The 25971-nt window shown below is 44.3% G+C and overlaps 2 protein-coding genes and 1 long non-coding RNA gene across 5 annotated transcripts in view; all 3 read left to right on the forward strand.

The window, feature by feature from the left end:
- CD2AP (CD2 associated protein) overlaps nucleotides 1-10587 on the forward strand; it is a 135012-nt gene extending 124425 nt beyond the window's left edge. For all 3 annotated transcript variants that reach the window (XR_010599371.1, XM_008163082.4, XM_024101047.3), the window contains 3 exons: nucleotides 5137-5321; nucleotides 6962-7025; nucleotides 8417-10587. Coding sequence is in view for 2 of the 3 variants with exons in the window: in XM_008163082.4 (XP_008161304.2) it covers nucleotides 5137-5321; nucleotides 6962-7025; nucleotides 8417-8458 (291 nt within the window). In the remaining variant the exon portion in view is untranslated. The remainder of the gene's footprint in view (nucleotides 1-5136; nucleotides 5322-6961; nucleotides 7026-8416) is intronic.
- Nucleotides 10588-10605: 18 nt separating this feature from the next.
- On the forward strand, nucleotides 10606-16229 carry LOC135982169 (uncharacterized). Its single transcript, XM_065587562.1, has 2 exons — nucleotides 10606-14859; nucleotides 15554-16229. Exons 1-2 carry the CDS (start codon nucleotides 14328-14330, stop codon nucleotides 15634-15636), a joined length of 615 nt encoding a protein of 204 aa, XP_065443634.1. The 5' UTR covers nucleotides 10606-14327; the 3' UTR covers nucleotides 15637-16229.
- A 5516-nt stretch (nucleotides 16230-21745) lies between these two features.
- LOC135982170 (uncharacterized) lies at nucleotides 21746-23492 on the forward strand. Its single transcript, XR_010599372.1, has 2 exons — nucleotides 21746-22498; nucleotides 23326-23492. It is a non-coding gene; the product is annotated as an uncharacterized LOC135982170 (long non-coding RNA).
- The last annotated feature ends 2479 nt before the right edge of the window (nucleotides 23493-25971 follow it).

Consider the following 25971-nt stretch of genomic DNA (forward strand, 5'->3'; position numbering starts at 1 on the left):
CAGGTTTGAGCAGAAGAAGCATGCAGAATGGCATAGCTTGACCTCAGTTACCACCCTGGAAGCTTGCTTAATAACTGATTTTAGGCAGCCCCATTACATTGCAGTTCTTGAAAGATAAGAGAGCTGGTGTCCTCCTGCATTTTCTGGATAGTTGGTAAAAACTTCTGTGAATTTTACTTCCAAAGTAAATCTGATGGCAGGAGGCCAGGATTGCCAACGAGCAGTTACAGAAAGGTGGGGGAGCGCGTTGAGAGTGGGCAACCCAATGTGAAGAGGGAGGCGAACCCCTCCCCTCACTCCAGGGACAACTTCTATGATTCCTAACAGAGCCCCACCTCTCTCTTGGGACACCATTATGAAAAGCACTTTCTGCAAAGGAGGACTCCTAATCTTAAGTGGGCTGCTCCTCATGGGTAAAACTGCCTCAGTTACTAAGGTTCTGGTACATTGTTCTCCTGCTGTGCTTGCCTGAACTCCTTCTTCCTCCTTGCCTGGACAGCTGTAACCTCAGACCGATGGGTCCTCAGCACAGTGAAACAGGTTATACCCTACAGTTCCTTTCTACTCCCCCTTCCCACTCACCTTCCCCATCCCTCTTCAGGGACCCCTCTCATGAGAGTCTCCTGGCACAGGAGGTAAAGGCGTTACTATAGCTGGGTCTGGTGGAAGAAGTTCCCCTCGAGTACAGGAATGGGGTTCTAGTCACAGTACTTCTTGATCCCAAAGGCCAAGGGTGGTCTATGGCCCATCCTGAACTTGCAAGACCTCAACAAGTACCTAAAGAAGTTAAAGTTCTGCATGGTTTCCCTGGCTTCCATTATCCCCTCACTGGATCCGGGAGATTGGTATGCCGCCCTCGATTTGAAGGACGCATACTTCCACATAGTGATCTTTCAAGGGCACAGACGCTTCCTCCTGTTTACGGTGGGGCCCCACCATTACCAGTTTGCGGTCCTCCCTTTCGACCTGACAACAGCACCGAGAGTGTTTACCAAGTGCATGTCGGTTGTAGCGGCTTACCTCAGGCACTAGGGTATTCAGATCTACCCGTACCTCGATGGCTGGCTCATCAAGGGCAGTTCCAGGTCTCAAGTCCAAAGGGATGTCGCGGTGCTTCAGACCACATGCCGCTCTCTGGGCCTACTGGTAAATGACAAAAAGTCGATGTTAGTGTAGAGGATAGCGTAGGACTGATGAATGAAATTGTTTTTAATTGTTCACTTTATTAATGTAACTTCATAAGTAAAGTTTTATGAATGAAACTATATTCATTCATAAAACCGGTTACCCCAATAACTGGCTAATTAACAATTAAGATGCTTGTTAAGAGCCATAGCTGTTCAGTCAGCTGCCTTTGTAAGTTTCACTATCAATCCAATTCCTGCTTAAATCACTGAGACTTGCACTGTTTCAGTATTGTAACTTCTGTTCACCATTTATTACACTTGCCTACAGTGTAACTTCTGTTCACTGTTTGCCATCCATTATACTTGTCTATATTGTAACTTCTGTTCACTGTTTGCCATATTGTAATTCAAACCCCATTTTACAACACTTACTCCATTTTGTAAGGGCTTGCTGCAACCTTCATTTTTGCAAACCCTGCTGTAATCTTATTAGTTTAGTTTAGATGTGTGGATGAGGTATGTATGGATGATGGAATCAACTTCCAGTCCCAGCCTGTCCTGATTAAATAGAGTTCAAACACCAACGGCTGAAGATGCAGACAAGAGCCCTAACAAAGTAAGAAGAATCCACCCTAAAAAGAAAAGGTACAATAGAAGGAAGATCAAAGCCAGGTCCCAGGCTGAAAGTCATGTCTGCAATTGACAGGTGATCAATCACCAAACCTGGAGGCAGCGTGACACAGCAAGACCTATAGACTCTGGATTCAAACTAAAGCCTACAAAAAGGATGGGTGAAATGGAAAACTTTGGAGGAGGGTAACATTCTGCTGCCAACATGGAAGGGCATCGGTGCATGCCCAACAGAGACCCAGCTTGTCCTTGTGCCCGGCTTTCCTGGCCAGTTAGCTGCCACAAGCTACGAACCCAAACTCAAGCCACAGACTCAAGCAGGACTGGTAACTATGCAGCAGCTGCAGAACATCTGGTGTGTGTGTGTGTGTGTGTGTGTGTGTGTGTGTGTGTGTGTGTATTAGGTATAATGTGTGTGTATAAGGATTAAGATATTAGTTATTGGTCAGAAATCAAATTGTTATCATAATAAATGTGGCATCTTTATCTTGTCCCCTTTAATAAGATCCTGCTAGTTTTTATTGGTATAACAATAGAGTCCATCAGAGTGGTCTTTGACTCGACCTGTGCCAGGGTGTTCCTGCCACTGGAAAGGCTCCACATGTTAATGAACCGCAACACGGAAGTCTCCGCGTTCCCTCTGACTACAGCCAGGGTCTGTCTGCGCCTCTTGGGTCGCATGGCAGCGCACGCTTACATGGTCCACTGTGGCAGGCTCCGAATGCGGCCCCTGCAACAAAGGCTGGGGATGGTCTATTCCTAGTCCAGAAACCCCCGGAAAAGATCATTACCATTCCCCAGGTGATACTTATCTCGCTGTGATGGTGGACCGACCGCACAACAGTCCTGGAGGACGTTCCATTTGACAACCCCCCCTCACTCCATCGAATTGGTGTCAGATGTCTCGGCCCTCGCTGGGATGCACACTGTCTACATCAACAGGTAAGAGGGAGCGCGCTTGTCGACTCTCTGTCAAGAGGAACTCCATCTGTGGGACTTCTGCATCAGCCACAAAATGCACCTGGAAGCTTGTCACCTTCCTGGTGTCAAGAATATGCTGGTGGACCAGCTCAGCAGGGACTTCTCTTCTCACCACGAGTGATCGCTCCATCCAGAGGTAGCCTGCTTGATCTTCCAAAGGTGGGGAACCTGTTTGCTACAAGACAGAACAGGAAAATCCACCGGTTTTGCTCTTGGCAAGGTCTGAGCAAGGACTCCCTCTCCGATGCCTTCCTCCTGTCATGGCCAAGGAACCTGATGTACATATTCCCTCCGATTCCACTCATCGGCAGGGTCCTGGCAAAGATCAAGAGAGACAAAGCGCAGGTTGTCATGATCGCCCTGGCGTGGCCTCGCCAAAATTGGTTAGGCATGCTCATGAGCTTGTCAGCGGCCCCTGCCCAACCACCCGGACCTGCTGTCACAGGACCACGGTCGGCTCCTACACCCCAACCTAGAGTCCCTCCACCTCTTGGCATGGATGCTGCGTGGCTGAACCCAGAGGAACGGACCTGTTTGGAAGGAGTCCAACAGGTCCTCCTTGGGAGTAGGAAGCCCTCAACCAGACTGACTTACCGGGCCAATTGGACGAGGTTTTCCCACTGAGCGTCCGAGCACGACATCTCTCCCTCACGTTCTTCCATACAGGCTGTCCTAGAGTACCTGCTCCATTTGAGGAACCAGGGCCTGGTACACTTCCATTAGAGTACATCTAGCAGCCATCTCTGCTTTTCATCCGCCGATCCAAGGACAGACGGTATTTTCCCATGACATAACAGTCAGATTCTTGAGAGGGCTCGAGAGACTCTTCCCGCAGGTACGGACTCCTGACCCACAGTGGGATCTTAACTTGGTCTTTTCTAGTCTCACCAGCTCACCCTTTGAGCCGCTGGGTTCTTGCTCCCTTTCACACCTGTCATGGAAGGTCGCTTTCCTGGTGGTGGTGACGTCGGCAAGACAGGTCTCTGAAATTAAAGCCTTGACCTCAGAACCAATATGTGGCAAGCCATGGCCAGGTTCGAAGGGTCACTCCCCAAGGCTTCCAAGAAGGAGTTTTGAGCGATCCTTGATGAGGGCACGACCGCGGCCAGGGTGGACCTCCAGGCAGCGGCAGATGCTGCGGACACTGCTGCCCACACCATGACTTCCACTATCTCCATGCGGTGAGCCTCTTGGCTGTTCCTCTCTGGGTTGTCCACCAAGTTCTCAGCAGTCAATGCAGGAACCTGCCCTTCGATGGCTGGGCCCTATTTGCAGAGCAAACAGACAGCAAGTTGCATGGCCTCAACGACTCCCACACCACCCTAAAAATCCTGGGTCACTATGTCCCAGCCCCGGTGCATAAGCAGTTCAAACTGCAGCAGCCGCAGGGCCAGGGGAGCCAGCCTTGGCAGGACCAGCCCCATAAACAAGCCAAGGGCTACAAGCGCTACCCGCCTCCACCCTCTGCCCAGTCGGGCTTGACCCCTAATAAGCAGGGGGCCAAACTCGACAAGAGTACAGGCGTCTTTAGCGGCCTTCCTGGCGCACATCCCTATCCAGGACATCTGTAGAGCCGCAACGTGGTCCTCTGTTCACACATTTACCACTCATTATGCTATCGCTCAGCAGGCCAGAGACGACGCTGTGTTGCAATCTACATGTCCGTGAACTCCTACCCACTCCGGGGTACTGTTTTGGAGTCACCCAATATGGAATGGACATGAGAAGCACTCGGAGAAGAAAAGACAGTTACCTTTTCCGTAACTGGTGTTCTTCGAGATGTGTTGCTCATGTCAATTTCATAACCGCCCTCCTTTCCCCACTGTCGGAGTTTCCGGCAAGAAGGAACCGAGGATGGGGGGAGCCAGCGGCACCCCTTATGCTGCGCTATGCGGGCACCACTCCAGAGGGCCCCAGAGCCAGTCCCCTATGGATACTGCTGAGGGAAAAACTTCCAGCACCGGTGCATGTGGCGAGCATGATCACCTAATATGGAATGGACATGAGCAACATATCTCAAAGAACACCAGTTACAGAAAAGGTAACAGTCTTTTCTCAAGGTAGTAGTTCCAGCTAATGGGAGACACGCCAGATAGGCTCTTTGGCCTTATACAGCCATTACTGTCAGAACATTATCTGGCACAAATATGTACTGCCTTGTAAAATGGAGTGTGCTTCCTGTCATGTCTTCTGTAAAAGATTGAAATGCCCGGAGTACATAAATGTGCTGTGTACACTACAAAAACCAGTGTTACAAGTTGGATAGTTCTGTGTACCATTTTTATAGTGTAATACATTGGGTTGAAACAATACTTGTAAGAAAAACACGCAATTTGTGTGGTGTGTTCTCCCCAATTTATAGTGAATTCATTGTTACCTTTTTATTGATTTCTTTTAGTCACCTGTGTTCACTTCAACACCTCTGTCTTCATCTCCAAGACCAAATTCTATTCTACTCAGTTCTGCTCCTGGAGAAATCACAGTTAAAGACCAAACAGAAGGGGGCGGAAATTCTGTGGACGATCTCAGGATTCAGATTAATGAATTGTTGAGTATTGTAGAAGCACTGAAAAAAGATCATAGGTAAATATTATTTAATTCCTCTTACCCCTCAATTGAATATATTTAACAAATTCTGTTCTAAATATTATTGTATACTGGAAAATTTCTTTTCAAAGGTAAGCTTTCCATATTGATCACTCTGCATTAGGCACCTTGCTTTAGAAGTTCACCCAACAGGTTTATATAATGAATATATATTAATTTTTGTTCAGAAATACAGTAACTCCTTACTTAAAGTTGTTTTGTTGTTACGTTGCTGATCAATTAGGGAACATGCTCGTTTAAAGTTGTGCAATGCTCCCTTCTAACGTCGTTTAGCAGCCGCCTTCTTTGTCCACTGCTTGCAGGAAGAGCAGCACATTGCAGCTAGCTGGTGGGGGCTTGTAACCAGGGTGGACCGGCAGCCCACCTATCAGCTCCCTCTATCAGCTTCCCGCTCCCCTAAATTCCCTATGCTGCAGCCGCCTGGCAGGCTATCAATCGGCAATTCAGCTGTCCCTCCCCCACTGTCATGTGCTGCTCCTGCCCTCTGCCTTGTAACGGCTCCCAGAGACTCCTGCTTGCTGTGCAGGGGGGAAAGGGGGGAGGCTAATATCAGGGTGTCTCCCTCCCCCCTGCTCCTGCACCCCGCTTACCCCTTCTCCATATAGAGCAGGGAGGGGACACCAACGGGGAGAGAGAGAGAGCTTGGAGCAGCAGCTGCTGTCTCAACTTCCTGATCCACTTTAAAAGACAATGCGCTTAAGAGTGGGTCAGCTTACTTAAAGGGGCAGTGTGCCTCTCTCTCTCCCCCCCCCCCCCACAAGGTGTGTGTCTGTCTCTGTCTGCTATGCTGTCTCCCCTCCCTCCTGTTCATGCTGCCTTGATGAGAGGCTACATTAACAACAATGTGTTAACCCTTGAGGGCTCAGCCGAATGCTAGTTCATCATTTAGCAGCAAGGCATTCCCTGGGAAATATCCCTCCCTCTTCCACCCTCTAACTTCACCACCTCAACCAAGCTTCACAATCATCATAGCTGTGAACAGTATTAAATAGTTTGTTTAAAACGTATATGTGTGTATATCTATATAATATATAGTTTTTTTTTGTCTGGTGAAAAAAATTTCCCTGGAACCTAACCCCCCCCCCTTCCCCATTTACATTAATTCTTATGGGGAAATTGGATTCGCTTAACTTTTTCGCTTAAAGTTGCATTTTTCAGGAACATAACTACAACGTTAAGCGAGGAGTTACTGTATTGCTGAGGTTACATTCTTCTTCCTTTTGTGTTTTTCTACTTTTTTATCACCCTTAGCAATGTTCCGTAAATGGTTACTCTTCAAGCAAAAATAAAAATTCTTGTAACAAAGAGGTAGCGATCAGCAATGCTCTTTCAAAATTCAGCTCAAGATGTATGTAAATAAGACCAACCCTCTAAAGGGTCTGTCCTGTCCCAATATTTTACATAAATTGTTTTATAAGTGTAATATTGCATGGAAAATATTCCTAAGGAATACTTAAATATGTGTGGCATATATGTGATACAGTGTTACCAAGACCCTGTTATGTGAATTAATTCCCCTATCAGTGGCAATTTTAGTTCTCAACACCATAAGATAGAGACCATGTTTTTTTTATTTTCAGTTGCAATAATATTTTAATTTTGTTTATAATTTATAGCAAAGAACTGGAAAAACTAAAAAAAGATTTGGAGGAAGAGAAAATGATGCGAAGTCTCCTAGAGGTAATTTTAGCTATGAGGATAGTGTATAGATATGTGTATACGGTACTCTGATGATACCAGAGGGCTAATGAAAACCTTTAACAGTCTTGTTTGATCTCTGTATCATTAGTACGAATCTGAATGATTGCCTAGTAAAGTGGAAGCTGGTATGGGGAATTATATTTTATATATGAAAGACTCAAAGCTAGAAAAACCTATTCTCCAAATGCAAAGTAGAGGTTAGCCACATGTGTAGGTTTGGAGTAGAGTTCAGTAATATCCACAATACACTGTGTACCTGCTCTGTCCTAGAGCTTCTCAAGTAGGCAATTTTAAGAGGCCTCAGTTATTCTGCCATGAAACATTTTTAAAGCAGTGTTGAAAATTATGGATATGAGAACTGAACATAGGGAGAAGTCAAGTTTTTATAGATCTGGTTTTAAAAAAAAACGGGGTGGGGGTGGAGACAAGACTCATGAAAACACAGAGCAGGTACACAGACAAGACTCATGAAAATTTTGTTAAAAATTTCTGATTTTTTTAACTCGAAATTTCAAGTCATAAATCAACTGTAATTTTTAAATATTCTGGAGGCCAGTAAGTAAGAATAACTCAAACAGAATAATAAGGTTTTAGTGTCATGTAGGTACATATACAGTACAGTAAGCTTTGCAAACTTGTTTTTTCTCTCTTCAAGCTGTGTTGAAAAAACAGTCTGTTTTACAGGGAGTAATTCTGAGTACATATCACTTATGAATACTGCATGTATGGAATAGTTGATATGGTTTCATCCTAGGTGAACATTTATACACAATCTTATTTTTAAACAGACACAAAAGGGACCCTATTTGAAAGTATCCTTCAACTCAGCAAAAGGTGCAATTTCACAAATTTGAAAAGACCATGAACCATATTCTGTTCTAACAGATTTTTACTAGTGTACCTCCATAGTAATCAGTGGAGTTCTTTCAGATTTGCAGTGGTGTAACTAGGACTAATATATTTCACATTATCATTTAGTATGGTAGGCTTGGTGTGAAATTTTGTACATGATCCATTTTAGGAAGAAAGTCTGAGATGATGCACCAACCCATACAATCATATAATGCAGGAGAAGTCATTAAACAATTGAATTCAGAGAACAAACTTGTTCTGTGGTACACTTTAATCAGAACCAACTAATTCAATAAAATTTACCATACAAATAGACAATATGTATTTTAAAATGTATCTCGTAAGCCATGGCTACTTAGTTGTATGTTGTTAAATTGTTAAATGCATTTTTAATAATGAAAGTTGCATGAATTGCAAAGAAAAATTGATGGAAAGATTAAGATTTTGGTAAAAATCATGTAAATTAAAGATACTGATATTGGGTAGTTCAATTTTCTCATAATGTCTTTCTTTTCCAGGCTGAAATAGAAAAGTTGAAGAAAGCAGTCATGTCTACATGAGTCAGCCACAGACAGTGTCCTTAACTTGCCAGGAATTCAAACACATAATACAAATAGAACTGACTTTTTTTTTTAGTTCAGTAAAATGAAAGCTGGTGTTCCATGGGCTTAGAGGGGGGAAAAAAGAGTAAAGAGGAATATAGTCTTGTATTCAGAGAGAGAAGAAAAAAAAATTGATGTAATTTTTTTTGCCAATATAAAAGAGGCCTTATTTCTTACTGTGCTGGAATTGCAGACCTTTATTTTCCGGTTTGCTTGAAAATACTACTGAGTCTGTATAAAAAGAAGAGGGAGTTCTTAATAGATTTTTATTGAATACTTGTAGTGTAATTTTTAAAGAGATCTATACTATAAATAGGGTGATATATCTTTACAAGTAATCTGTAAAATAGTCAATTGGGAAGGATGGAGAAACCTAATAGTAATTGTAGTCTACTTTTCCCAGACACACAAAAGGGAATATATGATATTTGTATATTATTTTTTAATTTTAGCATTCTTCCCCAGGATTACACTGTTGTGCCTGTCTGCAGTGAGAGTATTCGTAATATGCTGTTTTTTATAATTTGGGTGACGAGACAAGAATTTGGTGGTCCTATGTGGCAGATTAATCGCCTGTGCATAGTAGTAATTGGTGATTTAATCAAAATAGTTTATTAAACAGCAAACATTTTGTCACTTGCACTATAGGATTTATAAAAGGGATTTATGATTGAACCATAAAACTATAGTAGGACAAAGTTAATTCTTAAAACCACAAAAAAAGGAAAAAGAAATCCAGAGTTAAGGCTAAATCCTGTTGTGCCTAGGTATCGTAGCACATACGACATGCAAAATCAGCCTTAACTCTAGTTTTGTTTGCTTTTCTGAATTCAAATCTAGCTCATCAGTCTTCAGTGGTTTGTTTCTTTTTTGCAGTAATAGTAGTATTAAAAAAGAACTTTTTAAAAGCTTCCTTCATATGAATTGCAACTTTCAGAGTCTTCAGTCAGCCATATGCATATACACATACACGTTCATATAGTCTTTAAAATTGGGTAGTATTACTCAATGAACACGGATGGCTCCAAACAAATCACTTTGGGCTCTTATGTAAATATTGAGACTTTTTTCAAAGCGTATTACTTATGCCATAAACCATAAGCTCTCAGTATGTTATGTAAATCCAAATGTAATCACATTTTAAAGAAATATATATTTTCACATGATAGATTGGAACAGCTTCTGATTAATCATTGTGCTGATCTGACACAATGTCTTTCATGTATTCCCCATGGAAAAAAGTTGAAAACTTGCAGGTCACATTGTACCTAACCCTCTCCTTCCCCCCCCGGGAGCAATGCAAATATCCAAGTAACGCATTGCTTCAATTAAGCAACAACCTCCTCATCTCTGACCTAGCGGAATATAGCATGCCCCCTAGTTTGACAAGCTCACCAATAAATAGTCTTGGCTTGTAAAACACCATTTAGATTTCTATTCATGTGAGTACAGTAGGGGTAGTAATGTAGATTCATGAAGTAAAGTGAAAGTTTTTAATAAATCATGAGAACACTTTTCCATACGTGGTGCACAAGAAGTGGCAAACATCTAAAGAGTGAATTGCATGATGTTGGTCTGCAGTTGCTGATTGCCTTTTTCATGAAATCTGAATAGTAAATATATTATACAAGTTTTAGGTTATATTTGTGAGAAACATTGCTAACCAGCTGGTTCAATATTAACTCTTAATTGCCTTGACGCATCACAAATGAAGACTTAAGCCACAACTTTATATCCAGGAATAATGGGTAGCAGTAGTGCATCTCAGACACTAAACCTTGCATTTAGCACTCTTTTACCTCTTTACTTACTAAGTTTGATAATGCAAAGCAAGAAATGAGCCTAGTGAAATAGAAGATTCTCTATTTTATAGCTCTTCACTGTGACCAGAGCATAAAACAAGTCCTATGGTAGGTTGCTCTGATGATTATCATGTCTGCACTTAAGCTTGTAGCAGACGAGCGGAACAAGACAATCAGTTAAATCAAAAATTGAAAGGTGTTATAAGAAGTTAATGGCCTTTTTCGCTGTAGCAATAAATGAGCAAGTGCAATGACTTGATTTAATAAAAATCTCTTTTAAAAGTTGCTGCTATGAGTATTTTTAGCCATAAAGAAGTCGGCCTAATACATGTCTGTCTTATCTATGATTAGTGTTGTGTAATACAATGGAGGTGGGAAGGGTAATGTTTATACAGACATTCCACAAAATACAAGTTCTTTAAAGCATAATGCTTCATTGACTTGTTTACAGGTGCTGTGAAAATCATGCATGCTATCAAAACTCCAGCAAATAAAAAAAAACCAAACTACGGTTGGTATGTTTGCTTTTTTGTTGTTCAAGGAAGTTTTGAATTTTGTCGTAAACACAAGCTTAGAAAAGAGACATCAAATAAGGAAATTACCTTCTGAATCCTTCTGTTTGCTTTTTTTTGCAACGGTGTTACACTTAACTCTCATTTAGCTTGTGATCCACTATGATCCCAGATCCCTTTCTGCAGTACTCATTTCTAGGCAGTCATTTCCAATTTTATATGCGTGCAACAGATTGTTCCTTCCTAAGTGGAGTACTTTGCTTTTATCCTTAGTGAATTTCATCCTATTTGCTTCAGACCATTTCTCCAGTTTGTCCAGATCATTTTGAATTTTAATCCTATCTTCCAAAGCACTTGCAACCCCTCCCAGCTTGGTATCATTCGCAAACTTTAGAAGTGCACTCTCTATGCCATTATCTAAATCATTGATGAAGATATTGAACAGAAATGGATCCAGAACTTATCCCTGCGGGACCCCACTCAATATGCCCTTCCAGCTTGACTGTGAACCACTGATGATTACTCTCGGAAATGGTTTTCCAACCAGTTACGAACCCACCTTTATTAGCTCCATCTAGGTTGTATTTCCCTAGATATGGCTATCTAGTGTATCTTTCTTGCATTTAGGAACTGAACATTTTCAGCTTTTGATTTTCTGCCAAAAAAAGTTGATTTTTTCCCCCTATGGTGGTAAAATAAACACTTTCCGACCGGCTCTAGAACCCATGTAGGTGCCGTTGCCAACTGTGAATCCCACCGGAGAGGCATTTGTTAAGGGGGTATAATTCCCAGCTTCTTCTCTGCAAGGCAAAGCTGTCATCTTCCTCATGGAGGAGTTACTAGGAAACACCATGTTCAGTTTCCACCCCTGAATCTGGGTGATTACTACATAGGAAAGACTGATTCCTGTTACTTCCAAGTGTTCTTATAAAGTTGTTGGATTGGACTGTTTCCATGGTGGATCAGATAACAGAATTTGATTAGTACATTTCAGAGGTAGGCAGAGCATTATCTGTATAAATGTAAGATAAGATGGCCCCATCCCAAATTTCACCACACCGGGAGAAAATAACTGCAGGATGGAGTTAATTCAGTGACTAAATATGAACCAAATAAAAAGCAACTAATGGTGCAACAAAGTAAGTTTGATGAATGTCATTCTCTCCTTCACTGTAAGTTTTAAATAGAATTCCCAGACAAGAATAGTCTTAAAATGTTAAGGTTGAAAGTGCGTAGGAATAACTTAAAATTAAAAAAGATACATAGCAGCCTGAAGAGCTCTTTAGGAAAATCATTACCACATATTGTCCAAACCAGTTGATTTTGTGGGAGGTAGAAACTGCCAGACTAGCTGATATTTTCAGTGATACCTACTGTACCTGATCACATAAAGCCTGCATACACTCCATTCTGCCTTGTCTGGGTTTTTTTTAATCCATCATCCTGATTTAAGGCTAATGAACATCTGTTTTCTAAGGAAGAAAATCTATCTAAATCAGTTGACCTCTGAAACACTTTTCTTGCTTAGAATGCATATTCTAGGTGTGTGGAAGAAAGTGAGAAATCATCCTTCCGCGTTTAAATAGTGCCTTTTCGGCTGTAGATCGCAAGGCTTTTAACAAAGGGTGAATAAGCTTGATTACCTCTTATTTACAGATGGAGAAATAGAGAAATATGTGACTTGTCCTAGGTCCAGGGTAGGCAACCTATGGCACGTGTGCCGAAGGCGGCACGCGAGCTGATTTTCAGTGGCACTCACACTGCCCGGGTCCTGGTTACCGGTCCGGGGGGCTCTGCATTTTAATTTAATTTTAAATTAAGCCCCTTAAACATTTTAAAAACCTTATTTACTTTACACACAACAATAGTTTAGTTATCTATTATAGACTTATAGAAAGAGACCTTCTAAAAACGTTAAAATGTATTACTGGCACGCGAAACCTTAAATTAGAGTGAATAAATGAAGACTCGGCACACCACTTCTGAAAGGTTGCTGACCCATTATTGGGATTAGAACCTAGGCCTCCTGAATGTAAAATGCATGCCCAGTCCGTAAACGCAGTGCCTCTCATAAAGTCTTTCTATTCAGCTTCTTGTATGTTCAGCAGCAGTCAAAAAAAAAAAAAAAAAAAGAAGAAGAAAAGAAACAATGTTAGGAAGCCATTAGAAAGGGCTAGATAATAAAATATGACACTATATATCCATGGTACGCCACACCTTGAATACTGTGCGCAGTTCTGGTTGCCCCATCTCAAAAAATAAATATTAGAATTGGGAAAGATACAGAAAAGGACAACAAAAATGTCCATAGGGGTATGGAACAGCTTCCATATGAGGAGAGATTAAAAAGACTGGGACTTTACATCTTGGAAAAGAGATGACTAAAGGGGGGGGATATGATAGGGGTCTATAAACTGATGAGTGTGAAGAAAGTGAATGAGGGAGTATTTACTGCTCATAACACAAGAACCAGGGGTCACCCAGTGAAATTAATAGGCAGCAGGTTTACAATGAAAGGAGGTAGTTCTACACAGAAAGTGTTAGGGGAGACATTGTACTCCTGGGGGAATTGTGTGCCAAAAATTCAAAATTCTGCATATTTTGTCAAAATAATGCAATATAATCACACCAGTTTCAATTGTTTTGGCAATTTATTTAAACTACAATAGAGAAAAAAGTCACGACAACTATTTAGCATTTCCTAAACACATGACAGTTGAGTTACAAACGCTTGGTAACTAATACCCTGCATTCCAGTTATAGTCCTGGATTTTCATTTAAATTTCATTACAGAACACCAAACGGGAGAAAAAGAAAGTAGAATGTAATTTTAAATTGCTCAGACCTCCACACATGAGTCATACAGTTTTGCTAATCGTTGTGCTGGACCTGGCTGGGTACTTTGGGAAGTGCTTGGTTCTGATTGTCCTGACATTTTATTGACTGCTTGGTAAATGTTTCATTTGCCTTCAAAGCCTTTTTCTTTTCTTTTTTTAAATGGGTAAGTAAAATAAATCCTGAGCTGTAATCTAACCCCATTCTGCCACTTTGACACAGGAAAAAAGTGTGAAAGTGCATAGATCTTCCTAGCTGAGGATTCCCTTGCTGTCATTGATAAGAATTCCGTGTCTACACTAGCAAGTTTCTGTGCAGTAAAGCAGCTTTCTGCGTTGTAATTCCCAAGGTGTACACACTGCCAAGACACTTAGTGCGCAGTTACAGCACTGTAAAAAAACCACCCCAACAAGAGGCAAACCGCTTTCTGCACCAGGGCTACAGCGCCGCAGTGCCAGTGTAAACACCCTGGTTGATTACAGCGCTGCGATTGGCCTCCGGGAGCTGTCCCACAATGACTGTTCTCACCTCTCTGATCAATAGTTTGATCTCTACTGCTCTGCCCTCAGATGACCAACCATCATCCCCACCCCGTAAATTCCTGTGGAATTTTGAAAGTCCCCTTCCTGTTTGTTTGGTGATGCATGCAGTGGTCTCAGCACATCTTTCCAGGTAACCATGCCTGCTCCATGCACAAGGCGATCCCCTGCTTGGATCAAAGCCAAGCTGCTAGACCTCATCAGCGTTTGGGGAGAGGAGGCTCTCCAGTCTCAGTTGCACTCCAGCCGTAGGAATTATGATACCTATGGACAGATTTCACATTGCATGACAGATAGGGGCCATGACCAGGAAACACTGCAGTGCAAGGTCAAAGTGAAGGAGCTGCAGACCACCTACCACAAGGCGTTGGAGGCAAACCACCGCTCTCGTGCTGCGCCCATGAGCTGCCGGTTCCACAAAGAGCTGGACGTGATTCTCAGTGGTGACCCCACCTCCACTGCAAAGGCCACTGTGGATACTTCTGTGGCTCACGTGCCAGTCAAGAGTGGACTGAGCCAGGAAGAGGAAATCTTGGATGGGGAGGGGGGCCCAGAGGACGACTCAGAGGTCAGAGATGAATGCAGCCAGGAGCTCTTTTCTACCCTGGAGGAGGCTAGCCAGTTACAGCTGTCAGATCATGGCGAAGCGCAAATAGAAGAGGAGGCCCCTGGTAAGTGGATCCGATTCTGGTAATCGCTAAAGCGAATTATTGGGGACGGGAGGATTGCAGAAAGCTGTCTTGTTTCTGTATGATGCACGTATGACTACATGCCTAGTCTGAGCGGCAGAACAGGCTGTTGATTGGCTCCCTCACTTCATGGGAATCTCCCTCAGAGATCTCCAGCAAACTCTCATGGAGATACTGGGCAATCCATGGCCGCAAGTTCTTTGGGAGAGCTGCTTTGTTTGTTGCCCCATTAAAGGTAACTTTCCCGCGCAACTCTGCCGTCACTGGGGGGCGGGAGGGGAGACCATTGCTGCACACAGGTGAGCTGCATAAGGGCCAGGGTGGAAGCCGCAGTCTTGGAGAACACCCTCCCTTGATTCCCTGTTCACCCTCAGCAGCGAGATATCTTCCATAATGAACACAGCCTGTGAGAAATGTAGGGACAGGAATGATTATCAGGCCCCCCTACCGGGCTGGCTCCCCCCCAAGAGCCATGTGCCCAGTGTACAGCAGAGTGATTTACCCTGCCCCTGTGGTTACTCACCATTTTGGGGGTCTTGTGGCTCATGTGCTTTCCTGGGGTCAGCCAGTTAGTGACAGGTGTGAGAGTACTGGCTACGTTTTAAATCACTGAGTCAGTGGTCTGTGTGTTGCAAACAATACTGCTTCTGTAAAACGTTGCGTTTTGGCTTCACAGAGATGACCTTGGGAGTCCAGCCTCCCTCTTTGTTATCGCCGGCTGAATGGCTGCGCAGAATTAGAAAGCACAAAGGACTGTGAAGTCATGATGCACGCCGCGGCCAAAAAACAAGAATTGAAGGAGTGGTGGGACAGCAAGAGGAGGGACGGAAAGGAGAAGGCAGAGTGCCAGAATGAAGCCACGGAGCGGCTCTTAAACATTATGGAGCACCAGGCGGATGTGCTCCGGGCGCTACTAGCACTGCAATCCGAGCAGCTCCATGCCCGCCCTCCCCTGCAGCCGCTGTCGCAAAACTCTTTCCCATTCACCCCCCAGATACCACCAGCACACTCTTATCAACCTCCTGGCTCCAGTCTTTACCTGCGGCATTCCACTCCTGCCCTGTCACAGTCCAGCCCTACGGACTCTCAATACCCACTGCATTCAACACCCATCCCTCTGCAGTTTAGCCCTGCTGAAGTACAGTACCTGCTGCACTGTACTCCAAAGGACAAGGTTACATGTGATACCTGGACATACACAAATCTTTAACCATCCTGGGACCCCACCTCCTCCTGGGACGCTCACTTCCCCCATCCCCCGTAGTGCTGATGTGTTTTTCTGTTTGTCTCTCTCCTCTGGTGGTTGTTAGTTTTTTTTTTTTTTTAAATAAAATAATAGTTTTGGTTTGAAAGCAATCTTTATTCAATTAATTGAAAGCAAACAGAGCCCTGCAAAGCAACAGACAACTTTCTTAAACCTTCATAGTGTATCGTCCGCACCAATCACAATCACCACCTAGCATTACAAGCACTGCACTCTTGAGCATAGCAAAAAATATTAGTGGCTTTCAGCTTCAAATTGCTGCCTCAAGATATCCCTCATCCTTATGGCCCCACGCTGCACCCCTCTGATAGCTCTGGTCTCTGGTGGTTCAAATTCAGCCTCCAGGCGCTGAACCTCAGTGGTCCAGCCCTGAGTGAAGCTTTTGCCCTTCCCTTCACAAATATTATGGAGCACACAGCACGCGACTATAAGCATAGGAATATTGTCATCGGCCAGATCCAGCTTCCCATATAGGCAGTGCCAGAGGGCCTTTAAATGGCCAAAAGCGCACTCAACAGTCATTTTGCACTTGCTCAGCCTGTTGAACCGCTCCTTGCTGCTGTCAAGGTGCCCCGCGTATGGCTTCATAAGCTACAGCATTAAGCGATAGGCGGGGTCTCCCAGGATCACAATGTGGTTTTCCTCATCCGAAAGTTCTGCAGCCACTGCTCGTCATCCTAGATGTGCATGACGATGTGATCCCACTACTCTGTGCTTGTTTCCCGAGCCCAAAAGCGGCGTTACACTGTGGTCAGCACCTCCGTGAACGCCACAAGCAATATCATGTAGTAGATACTACGTGTGGCGAGATCAATGTCACACTCCTCCTGCCTTTGTAGTTTAAGGAATAACTCCACTGCCACTCATGACGTGTTAGAGCGAGCAGCATACTGGTCAACAGTTCAGGATCCATTCCTGCAGACCAAAGAGGCAGAGCGCGCAGTACACAAACCATTGAAAGTAGGGCTGTCGATTAATCACAGTTAACTCACGCGATTAACCAAAAAAAAATTAACTGTAATTAAAAAAATTAATCTTGATTAATTGCACTGTTAAACAATAGAATAGCAATTGAAATTTATTAAATATTTTTGGATGTTCTTCTACGTTTTCAAATACATTGATTTCTATTACAACAGAGAATTCAAAGTTTATATTTTTAATTACAAATATTTGCACTGTAAAATGATAAAATAGTATTCAATTCACCTCATTCAAGTACTATAGTGCAATCTCTATTGTGAAAATGTAACTTACAAATGTAGAATTTGTTACATAACTGCACTCAAAACCAAAACAATGTAAAACTTTAATGCCTACAAGTCCTCTCAGTCCTACTTCTTGTTCAGCCAATCGCTAAGACAAACAAGTTTGTTTACATTTATGGGACAAAATGCTGCCGCCTTCTTATTTACAATGTCACCTGAAAGTCAGAACAGGCGTTCTCATGGCACTTTTGTAGCTAGCATTACAAGGTATTTACATGCCAGATATTTTAAACATTTGTATACCCCTTCATGCTTTGGCCACCATTCCATAGGACACGCTTCCATGCTGATGACGCGTGTTAATTAAATTTGTGACTGAATTCCTTGGGGGAGAACTGTATGTCTCCTGTTCTGTTTTACCCACTTTCTGCCATAAATTTCATGTTATAGCAGTCTCCGATGATGACCCCAGCACATGTAGAATTATGTAAAAAAAAAATCCGAACCTTTGTATGTTCAACTTTCATGATAGAGATTGCACTACAGTACTTGTATTAGGTGAATTGAAATATACTATTTTGTTTTTTACAGTGCAAATATTTGTAATCACAAATAAATATAAAGTGAGCATTGTACACTTTGTATTCTGTGTTGTAATTGAAGTCAATATATTTGAAAATGTAGAAAACATCCAAAAATATTTAAATAAATGGTACTCTATTATTGTTTATCAGTGCGATTAACCTGTGATTAACTTTTTTAATCACTTGACAGCCCTAGTTGAAAGATGACTTCAAATGTGGATGGAAACATAGGGATTGCTGGGATGTGAAGCAATGCATCATGGGGCATTGGGACAGGACCCAGGATGCCCCACGACCCCCTCCACCTTCCTACAACTCTTAGCAGCAGAAGAGGAAGAGATGCTCTGTGGGATAGCTGCCCAGAGTGCACCGCTCTGAATACCACTGTAAGTGCCGCTAGTGTGAACACGCTATTGCGCAGGCATCTGACTGTGTGAACACACAACAGCAGTTTCCCTTCAGCACCCATAATGTAATCCGTCCATGCCTGGCCAGGGCTGGGAGTGGAGCTGTGGTTGTGGCCAGGACCAGAGCTGCAGCTGAGAGCAGGTCGCGGTTGAGGGGGCCGAGACTGGGTTCAGAGCTGGGAGCTGAAGCTGAGACCTCAGCTGGGGACCGAAGCGAGGACGGGTTGAATGGCACTCTCTCTACGCCCCTTGTGGGGGCTGGTTCAGGCCCCGCCGCACCCCCCTGAATGTTCCTTTAGTGCAGGGGTGGGCAAACTTTTTGGCCTGAGGGCCACATCTGGGAATAGAAATTGTATGGCAGGCCATGAATGCTCACAAAATTGTGGTTGGGGTGTGGGAAGGGGGTGAGGGCTGTGGTTGGGGGTGCGGGCTCTGGAGTGGGGCCAGAAATGAGTTCAGGGTGCGGGAGGGAACTCTGGCGGGGGGGGGTGGGCTCGGGGCTGGGGATGAGTTTGGGGTGCAGGAGGGTGCTCCTGGCTGGGATCGAGGGGCTCAGAGGGCAGGAGGGGGGACAGGGTGTTGAGGTGTGCGGGGAGGCTCAGGGGTGCAGGCTCCGCTTACCTCAAGCAACTCCCCGAAGCAGCAGCAGCAGTCCCTTCTCTGGATCCTACGTGGAAGCACAGCCAGGCAGCTCTGCACACTGCCCTGTCCGCAGGCACTGCCCCCATAGCTCCCATTGGCTGCGGTTCCCAGCCAATGGGGCCTGCGGGGGCAGCACTTGGGGTGGGGGCAGCATGCAGAGCAGAGCCCCCTGGCTGCCCCTATGCGTAGGAGCCAAAGGGGGGCTATGCCACTGCTTCCGGGAGCCACGTGGAGCGACCCCTGACTCTGCTCCCTGGCTGGAGCACCGGAGCCACTGCTTCCGGGAACTGCATGGAGCGGCCCCTGACCCTGATCTCCCAGCTGGAGCGCCGGAGCGGGGAAAGCCCCCCAAGGGCTGGTTTAAAACGGCTGGTGGGCCGGATCTGGCCCACAGGCTGTAGTTTACCCACCAGTGCTTTAGGGAGATGTACCGCACTGGCTTAATGGGATGCTGCCTTCCAGTGTCCATTGAGATCACCTTAAAAAGCTCCTTGGAGAGAGAGCCCTAGATTTGTTCAGCAAGCTGTGTGTCTTTCTCCTGCGCGGGATAGAAGTCCTTTGCTGCAGCTGGCAGAATGCAGAGGGGGTGAATCGAGTTCATTAAAAAATATCAACACAAGGTGCATGCAGCAACGTGAGGCCAGAGTGACTGAACTGAAGGAGTGGAACGAGGAGGAGGTATTTGGAGACATGGCATTCAGGGACAGGGCTGAGCAGGCCAATCTCGGAAATGTCTGACCTGATCTTTCTGTTGAGATAGTGCCCAGGCCCCAATCACAGGCAGAGCCTGTTGTGCGCTGGGTGCTACATAAACAAAGGGAGAGATGGACGCTGCCTTGACCAGAAGATAAAGTGTGGGGCGGGGGGAGGGTGAGTGACTTGTTCAAGGTCACAGAGCTCAGTGGTCCGTGGCCTAGCTCGGCCTGAATCCAGTGCTCTACCCCCTGCACCATGCTGTCTCTCGAGATGGGACAAGACAGAGAGAGAAGGAAACTCCCTCAGGCTTTATCTACCCTCGCGGTGGCATACAGAGTACCTGTAGCTACACGGCACAGCGAAAGGCCGGCGGCGTCCACACTCACTGCGCTGTGTAGCTACATGCAGCAGTGAAAGGCTCTGGCTCGGGGGAGGCAGGAGGGAGCCTTTCCCTGTTGCCAGAGCCTTTCACTGCAGCAGCGAAAGGCTCCAGTAGTGGGACACCACACTTCTAAAAATAGCAGAGTAAACATGGGAGGCACTGCGTGGGGGTGTAAAGAGCGTGCAGGGTATATACCCTAGGGGTCAGATGTGGCTCTCCTCTCCTCACCTAAGCAGTGCCTCACTGTCTACACCAGAGGTCCCCAAGCTGCTGGGATCTGGGCCAGCCCCCACAGGGGGGCAGGGAGGTAGCATCACCCAGCCTCGCTCCTGGCTCCCGGCCCTGCACCCATGGCTCCACTCTCAACCTCGGCCCCGACTGAGGCTCTGCTCCCAGCTCTGCCCCCAGCTTCGACCCCCTTACCTCTGTCCACATCCCCTTCTCCTGGAGCTGCGGCCCTGCTCCTGGTCCCAGCTCTGGGGCGTGGACACGGGTAAGGGGGGCGCGAGTGGAAAAAGTTTGGGGACCACTGGTCTACACTGCTCTTTATACCCATGCTAGCTAGGCGTGCAGTAGACTGTACATGCTGCTGCACTTGTAGATCTCACCTACGATGAGACTCACTTTCTGAGGGGCTTGGAGGTGGCTGTGGCAGTCTAGGTGCCAGAGACAATTATGGAGTGTGTATTCCCTTTATAGCTGTTGCAAATAAGCCCCCTCCTTCTCTACTGCCGTCAGATCTGGTAGTTGCAAAAATAAAGATGACAGTGGAGCAAACTACCTGTGTGAGAGAGTTACACTTTTTATCATCTGTACAGAACCCGAATATACTGGGTGCTCAATGTTTTACTAAATCAGTACAACGGTAATAATGCCATATTCTCCAATAACGGCTCTGATAACACTATAGTCTGTTTTTTCCATAAACATAGGCCTCACAAAGGAGTGTGCATAGTGTGCTGCCTGCAAAATTGTTAAAGCACATGAAAGATGAATATACTGCTCTTCCAGTCAATTAGCTGGGCCCTTACAGAGATTAGGAAGTCAGTTCAGCGTGTATCGGGCTTTCAACAGGAGGAGTAACGGAAGGGTTTTTTTTTTCCCGTTGCAGCCACAGCAGAATGGCAAACCACATACAAAACAGCTCCCCCATTCCAAATTGGGCTTTGGTAAGGGGCCAAAAAAAACACACCCTAGTTCCATATTACTGGAGTCGATGTATTTATATGCTGGTAACTGCTTATAACCTATAGCTCTGAACACATACCAGAATGCTTCATTTATACTGAAGGATCCAACATTGATAAAAATCCTGCAGGGAAGAGCTTTGGTTTTTCCATGGAGTTTAACAGCTCAAACAGCAATGTCGCTGGGAGCACATTCATTCCAAAGCAAGAACTTCTGAAGCTGTCCACTGCCTGCCTGGCCATCAGTGTTGCTTTTCCAACCAGGGCCGGCTCCAGGGTTTTGGCCGCCCCAAGCAGCCAAAACCAAAAAAAAAAAAAGCCGCGATCGCGATCTGCGGCGGCAATTCGGCGGGAGGTCCTTCACTCCCAGGCAGAGTGACGGACCCTCCGCCGAATTGCTGCCGAATACCTGGAACTGCCGCCCCTGTCCGGAACGGCCGCCCCAAGCACCTGCTTGAGAAGCTGGTGCCTGGAGCCGGCCCTGTTTCCAACGCTCAGAGCCATTATAAAACAACCCTGTTGGAGGCTCCTTGTGAACAGGTTGATTTTATATGTAGCCTGGTCGGAGGAGCTCAGGCATATTTCACCCACTTTTGAAAAGATCAATAAATTGGAGAACATTGCCCCACCTTGCGTTAAGCTAGCTCTTTTCAGACTCGCTCTGCTCTGAGCCCCTAATCCTGCAACCAGATCCAGGAAATTCCCGCACTCTTAAAGTTCTGTGTTGCAATTCTAACCGTCTGCAGGAACAACACAGGAAATACACTTAGGGCATTTGTGATGCGTCTTATACTTAGAATGGAGAGTTCCGTTAAAATTGTAAATATCTAACTTATGGGTGAAAAGGAACATTATTTAAGGCTGTCCCATGTATAATAAATTGAGACTAGAACTGCTTTCTCAGCCCAGATATCAAATCAAGCCTGATTTCAAAGATTGTATACTTGATGATGGAGTGGGTTTTGACTATTCTTAGCCTCCTGGAAGCTCAGTTGTGTGCTAAGTTTAAATGCTCATTTTGGATCTCGCTGTAAAAAAACTGATATTGCTCCAATTTTCTTCACCAACTTAGAGCCTATCATCTGATCCTACATGTGGTCCACATGCATAATCCATTCACTACATGTGCAGCATTCAAGTGAGCATGAGGAAAATGTATGCAATGAAGCATGAGCCTTTTTTGAGGGCTTGAAATACTCCTTTTTCAACAGTTGTGTGACAAATCGTGTGTCCAAGCAGAACTTGCAAATGGTAAATACTGCACAACACAGAATGCAAAGGATTGGGCAATTTTTTTTTAAAGCAAAAGAAAAGTCTCTTGCTGGATGAGAAGTTTAAGAGCAAATAAGGCTGGACATGGTTGCAATATTGATGCTCTAGTGTTAATTGAGGGGGAAAGAAAACTGGGCAATTAACCAATGCCCATGTTCATTGTTAGCCATAGAAATCTTAGGAATTAGAGATGGAAAAGATCCGTTGAGGCCTTGAATCCATCTTGCTAACATCCAATGCAGATTGTTCTTTACAGTGTGTGATACCTGCACTTTCTCATTTTGTTTTAAATAACTCGTGTGAGGGGACTTTCACATCCTCCCTGGGGATATTATTCCAGTCTCATTTTGCACATGGTTAGTAACTGTTGTTCACTCTACATTTTACTTCATTTACCTCAAGTTACGTTCACTATGTAAAGCCCTAATTAGTCTCTCTTTCTTGTGGATAGTTATAACAGCTCTTGTAAATGATTATCTTAGCCATTGTTTAGTTAAGATGCACTTCTGGAGTGTTTTAAATTCCTCCTACAGTGTGAATTCCACTGAATAACATAAAGAAGAACAGGAGTACTTGTGGCACCTTAGAGACTAACAAATTTATTAGAGCATAAGCTTTCGTGGACTACAGCCCACTTCTATATGCATCCGAAGAAGTGGGCTGTAGTCCACGGAAGCTTATGCTCTAATAAATTTGTTAGTCTCTAAGGTGCCACAAGTACTCCTGTTCTTCTTTTTGCGGATACAGACTAACACGGCTGTTACTCTGAAACTGAATAACATGGAGCTCTTGGTTTTCTTTTTCAGTTAGACACTCCATCCCTGCAGGTCAGTGGAAGCGTGGAACGTGAAGATTGCAGAAGTGGAGACAACTAAAATTATTTTTTATAAATCAGTTTTTGAAGCCCTTTTTCATCTAGACAATCATTGGACCCATTTCTAGTCTTAAAAAACTGAGGATGTTTTATGTAAAATAACCCCAAAATTGTAAAGGTCAACTTTATTTTATAGCAAAACATAATTTGTTAGGTACACTTTGCGTAATAATGCGTTCTTCCTTTTCCAGAGGGTCTTTCTGGTAAATTAAGGGCTTAAAGGGCTATTTTGCCACATGTCCCAAGAATGTGAAGGAAACTTCAAGCAACATGAAGCGTAGAAGAGCACTGAATATAAAGAGCCAAGCATGTCTTTGCATTGATGATAGACTGGCGTGATCTGCACCAAGCACAGAGGGGACCTAGGCCGCTTTAGGGAGGGACATTTTAAAATAAACACCAGATTCATGACTATAATGTTAGTTACAAAAACTAAGTCTCCCTTCACCCCAGAGAGACAGATTATTAGCCTTGTTTTATAGGTGTGCAAAATTAGGCATAAGAAGGTTAAATGACTGGCCCAGGTTCACAGAAGTGAATTTTTATTATTGCTGGGAATAATTGCACTGACTCCTGGTCCCACATGCTGTCCAATGGAAGATACTCCTCCATAATCAAGTCTAATATGTAGTTATTAACAATTTAAGGTTGCCTTTGTTTCCCTACAACCCTAAGTATGTGGGCTCAGGAACATTGGGAGAAAAGGGTGTGACTCAATTTGAAAGCAACATCAGCTGATAAGATCCCAGGTTGAATGCTTCATGGGAGAGGCAAAGATCACCAGGAAAGCTGGGTTTGCACATCCATTTTACCATAACAGCTCTTGTACAAACAAATGCTGTGAATTAGGAACTGCTAAAGGCATTGGATAAGTGGTCTAATGCAGAACAAAATGAGAAGCTGTGTGTGTGTGTGTGTGCTTTCACAAAGGCTTGGGAGGATGGCATTGCTCACCAGCAAGTGAAGCAGTTCATTTGTAACTTATTTTTGTTGCCCAACCAAGAGGCAAAATGTTGTCATCCACTTGAAATCTTTGATATAAATACAGACCCTGCTTAGTCAAAGGTTGGGGTAGTTCACCACACCTGATTTGTCCATAAAGTGATTACCAAGAAAGGTACCGTGTCTCCAAGGACTTAGGATAGGATTCAAAGAGGGATGGGACACTTAGATGATTGACAAATATCAAGCATTATATTGGTAAATACTTTTTAAAATAACTGGATGGGATATCGATGCTCATGGATTTAAGTCAATCTCTAACTACTGAGGGCTCAGAGATTTCCCTGGGGACGGGCTATCCTATGACTGCCTATTGCATTGTTTCTTGCGCTTTCCACAGAAGCATCTGATGCTGGCTCCGGTTGGAGATGGGGTATTGGATTAGATGAACTATGCATCTGAGCTGGTATGACAGTTCCTGAGTCCTAACCTTGGACAAATGTCTCCAGTGGAGGAGGAAAAGGGAGGAAAAGAACAGCTGAAGGCACAAGCATTGAGCAAACAAATTTGAATGGAGAGAACCCCAGTGGTAGCCCGGCTTGGAGCACAGACAGCATTGTCCCAGAGGAAGTTTCATAAGAGGCAGGAGATAACATGCCCTGCATCCGGTGTCGGGGTGGGAAATGGAGCCATTTTGAGTCAATGTCACAGTAACTCCAGGGTGAAACAGACGGTGCTAGATGGAGGTTGTTTCACACCTTTGTTGAAGTTGCTGCCTGGAGGTTGTCCTTGCTGTCATGCTGCTGCTTAGAGGCATTATTCTTTGCTTTTATGTCTAATGTAATGGGAAGCATCTAAGTAGCAGGTTTGGGGTTATTGTAATGAAATTTTCCATTACAGAAAGTGCAATGTGGAGATACTGGAATTTGAAAATGAGACTGCAGCTGCCTGGTCAGCTATAAATGTCCACAGAGAACGTTAGGCATGGAACTCTGGTCGCATAATTAGAGAATTTAGCCTTCTCACCCAGAAGCCCTGATTGCCCTGTGCATTTCAGTAGGTAAAATGGATTGCTTATCCTTAGGGCAATGGTAGATATGCATATTATTATTCATTTCCAGATGCTCTTATCCACCGGCGGTATCATCATTTGGGGTGGTTATATTATTAGCTGGTGCTAACTGTGGCAAAGGTGGCCAGCTGAAAAGTTAGAGGGGTGCTATTGAAGGAGGAAGTTGTCAGGCTGGAGTAGAAGGCATGCGGACCTACTGCAAGATACTTGAGAAGGATCTTTCCATTCTTCTCACAACTGTATTGAAATTAGGTGCCAGCTTTAAACACGCATATATGCGTACTCTGGAGTTACGGCTCTTCAGTTGGACTCTCCACTGGCACTTTTAAAAATCAATATGCATCTAATTCAAAGTCCAATGAAATCAATAGGAGTCTTTACACTGAATCCAATGGCATTCAGTCAGGGCCCAAATACACCTGTGTAGCTTTGAATCATTCAGTATCCACTTTGCTTGCAGTCAAACAACAGGTTTTCTTCCAAATAAAATGAAACAGCAAGTTTCAATAAAAGGACACCATCCAAAGGCATCCTACTTGCTGAATGAATAATGGTACAGAAGAG

Source organism: Chrysemys picta, chromosome 3 (assembly GCF_011386835.1).
Source record: "Chrysemys picta bellii isolate R12L10 chromosome 3, ASM1138683v2, whole genome shotgun sequence".
NCBI classification, from domain to species: Eukaryota; Metazoa; Chordata; order Testudines; family Emydidae; genus Chrysemys; species Chrysemys picta.